Source organism: Cherax quadricarinatus, chromosome 34 (assembly GCF_038502225.1).
Source record: "Cherax quadricarinatus isolate ZL_2023a chromosome 34, ASM3850222v1, whole genome shotgun sequence".
NCBI classification, from domain to species: Eukaryota; Metazoa; Arthropoda; class Malacostraca; order Decapoda; family Parastacidae; genus Cherax; species Cherax quadricarinatus.
The window spans coordinates 31,380,128-31,387,656 of NC_091325.1; the positions used below are offsets into that span (position 1 = coordinate 31,380,128).

Consider the following 7,529-nt stretch of genomic DNA (forward strand, 5'->3'; position numbering starts at 1 on the left):
TCATCAAGGAAGGCCTGTTTTAAATATTTCCTTATTCGGATCATCAAGGAAGGATAGTTTAAATATTCCTTTGATCAGATCATCAAGGTACGCTTATTTATATATTTCCTTGATCTAATCATCAAGGAAAGCTAGTTTTAATTGAGTTTCCCATTCATTTTTAATATAATGCAGGTTACTAATCATTCATGTAATCTAAGTATAATACTTTATAATTTACAGTCACTATTAGATAACTCCAAGTGTATCTTTTAACAGAATTTGACCAGACTGTCACAGGTGGGGTAATGATTCTTTTTCAAATCATTCCATAAACAAATTGTCTAAAATTGGGCTTGTGTTACTCATTGTACAACGAAATATTTACCTTTAATAAAACGAAATTAAAACTAAAAGTGGATTCTCTAGAGAAAAATTACACAGTAAAACAATAGGATTTCAGTAAAGCAATAATGGGACAATAATCAGTGATAGTGGTATGAATAATCACAGGTGTCACAATAAAGCACGACTACGATGATCAATGGTATCACTATATACGACTATTGGTGGTCACACAAAGCAATGGTGCAGTAAATGTTGTAAACCAAGTAAAAAAAGATAGTGTTCCAAAACTGAGTGGGAAGAGAACTCTAAGACGTAATTGAAAATAAACATCCAAAATTTGTTCCAGGTCAATGCCTACAAATCAATAAAAAATAATAAGTTTATGAATCCGAGTTCCCACAAAACAGTCCAAAATAATGAGAGCAAATTAACTGCTCGTTAAAAAAAAAAAACATATCACGGACGGGGATAGAACCAGCGATCAGAGAGTCTCAAAACTCCAGACCGTCGCGTTAGCCACTGGGCCAGCTAGCCACAATAGCTAACGCGACGGTCTGGAGTTTTGAGACTCTCTGATCTCGAGTTCTATCCCCGTCCGTGGTATGGTTTGTTTGCAATCGTGTCATCATGATAACTGTTCATTATGTGGCAAACTTTTTGAAAAATCCAATTGAAAGGGGCCAGGGCGGGGAGAGTTACTCATGATTCATCCAGGGAAAAGTAGGGAAAACCCAAATATTCAGTTCATTTGTATTAGTCATTCCCCGTTGTCAAGGGACATTAGTTATAGTAACTATAACCATTAATTTTTTTAAAGGGGTGGACCGGTAAACCAGCGAAGGGTCTCGGACAGATAACCAAAAGTTCCTCATATGACTGACACCAGCGTCAGAAAACACTTGTCCTCTTTCCTGGCAAACCTATCTAATCTAAGCTAATCAGTGCACATTAATGAAGGGGACACATACAAGTAGTAGGGAGATGAGGGGAGAATGCATTTGGATTTGAGTGTTTACGAGTGTAGAAATATTTATGAAAACTGAGACATTCCATAACTCACCTCACATGATATGCCATCTTGGTGAAGGTTTCTGGAAATTTTGTACATTGTCAGGCTCCTGGAGGTCTCGTTCTGCAGTTCTTGGTTATTATGGTACCATCTGTAACCAAACAGTACTCGTCACTACATGCTTAGTGTGCTGCTTAGATAACATATCTTATAGATTGATAACACATCTATTATTATTATTATTATTATTATTATTATTATTATTATTATTGCACTGGTCAACCAAATAAATAGTTTTCAAAAATATTTCATAAAAATCAGAATTTTATTTTTAAATCATTTAATATTTAACGAAAGGAGTTGTATCAACAATGACCACGTGACAATACTGTAAACTTTATTTTATTTTCCAGATAAACATAAGTTCTTCACGAAGAGTCTGCTTAAACAATCCCAATACATTTTGCTTCATTTGTGGCGAATACTCTTTGCCAAAAAAAAAAAAAAAAAAAAAAAAAAAAAAAAAAAAAAAAAAAAAAAAAAAAAAAAAAAAAAATCGGATTTGGTAAAACAAGGTTAACCTGCATATTTTGGAGTTGCACTTGGAGAATAAGACAAGTCTTGGGCTCTCCCATGGTTTTCAAAACCTGTTTGGAATGATAACACCTGTGGAGAGAGCCGAGAAACCAGCTGACAAACTTCGAGAATTTGGATACTAATATGAGCATAAAGTCACACATTCTCCACAGCCACCTAGACAGTTTTCCAAGTAATCTTGGTGAGGTCAGCGAGAAACAAGGTAAAAGGTTCCAGCAAGATATAATGGTGAGGGAGGAGAGGTATGAAGGCAGACTGGACACACACACGCAGCCACACTGTTACTGGAGCCTCCAACGGGACTGTGCTGATGACCAATACGTAAAACGTTTTCATATGCAGTAATTATTGGTATGTGAATGATCTTACTATGTTAATCTGATATTATATAGAATGAAGTGCTAGTATTTATTACATGATTTGACCTTTGTATGAAGTAAAATATAATTTCAATGCCATTTTTTGTAAGTTATCCCCGTCTGATCAATATATTTCTCATATTTTTTAGGTGTTTCAGCAGTATACCAGACTTATCAAAAAACTATAACCAATCAAGCAAAACCGATGACATAATCAGAATCATCACCACAAACGTACCTTAAAATAATTGTAATATCATTGGCCAGAATATGAGTGTTTCATTATTATTATTATTATTATTATTATTATTATTATTATTATTATTATTATTATTGTTATTATTATTTTCAGTATTATCATCATCATAATTATTATTTTTTTTAATAATGCTGCTGTTACTAATTTGTTGCTGGATATATAATAGAATGAGATACCGTCACGGTAGCAGACACAAATACAGTCACATGGATCCCTTATTAGTCAAACTTCACCAATCCAGCTTGCTTATTCAGGTCACTTTCAGATATCCTGGAAAGAGTAGGTGAGGATGCACGATCAGTAGCTGGAGGTTAGGATTTAATCGCAAATGAGGTCATATTCATTCATAATCGTCTAAGTAATTTTCGAACAAAAATAGGTTATAGGAAACGTTACTCTGGTTGGAAACGCCGAATATACTAAGGAGTGAAGATTCAAAACACCCTCTTCTCCAGATGTTATTATCTTCAGCTATAAGTTGCGCAAGATTTCAGTTTATCAAAGAGTTACAGTAATTTTAGTGTGTTATTTGCCCTTGTTATGGCTCTACATAATGTTTGATATTTGTGTAAGCAGAAGCATTCATGGAGTTTTCTTGGCCTCTCACTTACACGGAATTTGTCACAGTTATTTCATCGTACTGCAAACTCAGCCTAGTAAGTCAATGAGGAGAATCAAATCGGCCGAGGATCAGGCAGGATTACAGAGACCTGGCCAGGCTATCAGCCTGGTCCAGCAACTGGCTTGTTACAAAAAAAACCGCGATATCTAATAAGCATAGAGATCTCCAGTGAATACTAGAAAGGACTGTCCTTCTAGTATCCAGCCTGTTACTGGGTTTTTGTAACAAGTAGTCAGTATCCTGGTCCAATTATCCACTAGAATTCAGTAAGATTTAATAGTATTTCAGGATTACAGCTGGTAGGCTACTAACTAGAGAAATTAACATTTTAATAAGTTTATTAATTAATTTGTCTAGGCGCATATTCTCAAATTAAATTAAATGAATCAATATAAACAAAATAATAATAATCACATCTCTCGTGTACAGTAGTATTGTGCTGAAGGCACATATCACATCTTAATGGCTTTTAAGTACCGTCTGGTACATTGTTAGCAATTAATAACATAACACAAATATATACAAGTAAGTTTGTGCGTATGTGTGACTGACTAAAAGTCCTCACGTAAACTAACTTCTTGACCAACCTGGCAGTCAGAATAGCTTGCTTGAACAATAAAATGACTGATAAGCCGAACAGCAATATAACAAGCACCAGCAACACAGTATCAGGAACAAGGAGATAATATAAGGACACTAAGTAGGGACCATCTGCAGATCCTCCACAAAACTCACAAAACCCCCATACTACTGAATCTAAGTTCAGCATTAGAAATATCCCCGACTGTGACAGTACACAGATACCAGTACAAATTAGGTCAGAAGCTACAGCTCAGGACCTGAGTTGCTCAGAGTGTCTATGCGACACACAACCTCACTACAACGTCGAAAATCACTAAGTCTAGACTATGTTCTGTGAACAGAGTTCCACAGAACCAACAACAAGAAAGCAACAGAGACGATCCTCCAACAAGGGTCCACAAGGGAGAGGAGTGTGGGACGTCTTGTTAGGAGAGCGTCCAACCGACAAGAGAATGAGAGGCCCATACAGACTACATCAGGCGAAGTGTGATCACCCCCCTCATCACGTGATTGCTCTTTGGACTGGTGCTGCCCAGCAACACAGAGAAGTCAGCAGCGTAACGAGCACAGCGATTGTTAGACTATGTTGTTAGCTACTTAACACTTGAACTATGAGCACTGAATAATATATACATGTTACATCCTACCTAATAATATAACTAAGTCAAATAATAATATAAAGCAATGTATTTACGATTTAGCCATTATAGCAAATATAAGCAATATAAAATTATATGAACAGGTTATATACATTATATACGTTGTGACCCATTCATGGGTCACAATATGGCTCCTTGAATTTAACCCTACCAAATGCAAAGTCATGAAGATTGGGGAAGTGCAAAGAAGACCGCAGACAGAGTATAGTCTAGATTGCCAAAGACTGCATACCTCACTCAACGAAAAAGATCTTGGGGTTAGTATAACACCGAGTACATCTCCTGTGGCACACATCAAACAGATAACTGCTGCAGTGTATGGGCGTCTGGCAAACCTAAGGATAGCGTTCCGATACCTCAATAAGGAATCGTTCAAGACTCCATACACCATGTACGTCAGGCCCATACTGTAGTATGCAGCACCAGTTTAGAATGCACACCTGGTCAAGTATGTCAAGAAATTAGAGAAAGTGCAAAGGTTTGCAACAAGACTAGTCCCAGAGGTAAAGGGATTGTCCTAAGATGATGGGTTAAGGGAAATTGGCCTGACGACACTGGAGGACAGGAGGGTCACGGGAGACATGATAAATATATAAATAAATATATAAAATGCTGAGTGGAATAGACAAGGTGAACAGAGACAGGGTGTTCCAAAGATGGGCCACAGTAACAAGAGGTCACATTTGGAAGTTGAAGACTCAGATGAGTCAAAGGGATGTTAGAAAGTATTTCCTCAGTCATAGAGTTGTCAGGCAGTGAAATAACCTAGAAAGTGACGTAGTGGAGGCGGGAATCATACATAGTTTTAAGACGAGGTTTGATAAAGCTCATGGAGCAGGGAGAGAGAGGACCTAGTAGCAATCAGTGAAGAGGCGGGGCCAGGAGCTACGAATCGACCCCTGCAACCACAAATAGGTGAGTGCAAATAGATGAGTACTTCCTCTACTGCAATAAAACACATTACCGGACTGGAAATCATCCAGCATAAATAAATTACTGCGTTAATTTCCATAATCCATTCAACAACTGTGACAAGATCTACAAAACTGAACCATCAAAAAAGTACTATCTAATCTCGGAACACCGATATGCCAACAGAATGGACGCCCTTAACAACACTTGCGTAATACATTGCTATTCCCACTATTCTTTAGGAAACTGAAATTGTGTACTACATGATGCTAATGGAAATGACATTTAGAAAAGTCAATGCCTTTTATCTTCAGTCATCAGAATTACGAACGTTTCGTAGCTTATTAACAGTTTCTGCAACATAGATAACATGGATGCTAAACAGATGACCCATGTTGAAGTGTTATGGAAGCAACGTGACCTACGAGCTACGATCGCTACGGCATTCAGCTCACACACTGGGGTCCGGAGTTCAAATCTCCTCCGGTACAGCTGGAAAACATTAGGGACGTCTTTCCGCTGTCTCCGTCCACCCATCAGCTTAAAATGAATACCTGGGTGTTAGTCGACTGATGTGGATTGCATCCTGGGACAAAACTGACCTAATTTACCCAAAATGCTCAACATAACAAGTGTGTGTAGTAGTGTGTCACTGATGTCACCTATAATCTGTATACCTTGTGCTTGTAGTAAATAAAGATATTATATAATATTATTAATATGCCTTTCACTTGCTCCTCACCTCGCCATTAGTCTTTCAAGTTTATCAGTTAGTCACTTTATAAACCTTAAAGTGTGGTTGGAATGTTACTTTATAAACCCTTCAGTGTGGGTGGAATGTTACTTTATGACCCCTTCAGTGTGGGTGGAATGTTACTTTATAAACCCTTCAGTGTGGGTGGAATGTTACTTTATAAACCCTTCAGTGTGGGTGGAATGTTACTTTATGACCCCTTCAGTGTGGGTGGAATGTTACTTTATAAACCTTCAGTGTGGGTGGAATGTTACTTTATAAACCCTTCAAGTGTGGGTGGAATGTTACTTTATGACCCCTTCAGTGTGGTTTGAATGTTACTTTATAAACCCTTCAGTGTGGGTGGAATGTTACTTTATAAACCCTTCAGTGTGGGTGGAATGTTACTTTATGACCCCTTCAGTGTGGGTGGAATGTTACTTTATAAACCCTTCAGTGTGGGTGGAATGTTACTTTATAAACCCTTCAGTGTGGGTGGAATGTTACTTTATGACCCCTTCAGTGTGGGTGGAATGTTACTTTATAAACCCTTCAGTGTGGGTGGAATGTTACTTTATAAACCCTTCAGTGTGGGTGGAATGTTACTTTATGACCCCTTCAGTGTGGGTGGAATGTTACTTTATAAACCCTTCAGTGTGGGTGGAATGTTACTTTATAAACCCTTCAGTGTGGGTGGAATGTTACTTTATGACCCCTTCAGTGTGGGTGGAATGTTACTTTATGACCCCTTCAGTGTGGGTGGAATGTTACTTTATAAACCCTTCAGTGTGGGTGGAATGTTACTTTATAAACCCTTCAGTGTGGGTGGAATGTTACTTTATAAACCCTTCAGTGTGGGTGGAATGTTACTTTATGACCCCTTCAGTGTGGGTGGAATGTTACTTTATGACCCCTTCAGTGTGGGTGGAATGTTACTTTATGACCCCTTCAGTGTGGGTGGAATGTTACTTTATAAACCCTTCAGTGTGGGTGGAATGTTACTTTATGACCCCTTCAGTGTGGGTGGAATGTTACTTTATAAACCCTTCAGTGTGGGTGGAATGTTACTTTATAAACCCTTCAGTGTGGGTGGAATGTTACTTTATAAACCCTTCAGTGTGGGTGGAATGTTACTTTATGACCCCTTCAGTGTGGGTGGAATGTTACTTTATAAACCCTTCAGTGTGGGTGGAATGTTACTTTATAAACCCTTCAGTGTGGGTGGAATGTTACTTTATAAACCCTTCAGTGTGGGTGGAATGTTACTTTATGACCCCTTCAGTGTGGGTGGAATGTTACTTTATGACCCCTTCAGTGTGGGTGGAATGTTACTTTATGACCCCTTCAGTGTGGGTGGAATGTTACTTTATAAACCCTTCAGTGTGGGTGGAATGTTACTTTATAAACCTTAAAGTGTGGGTGGAATGTTACTTTATAAACCCTTCAGTGTGGGTGGAATGTTACTTTATG

General features: G+C 38.0%; 1 protein-coding gene across 1 annotated transcript in view; it reads right to left on the minus strand.

The window, feature by feature from the left end:
* Positions 1–1,481, minus strand: part of LOC128693665 (synaptogenesis protein syg-1-like) — a 244,980-nt gene extending 243,499 nt beyond the window's left edge. Inside the window, exon 1 of the mRNA XM_070091248.1 lies at positions 1,388–1,481. Within this exon, the coding sequence (XP_069947349.1) occupies positions 1,388–1,435 (48 nt within the window). The 5' untranslated portion in view covers positions 1,436–1,481. The remainder of the gene's footprint in view (positions 1–1,387) is intronic.
* Between the last annotated feature and the right edge of the window lie 6,048 nt (positions 1,482–7,529).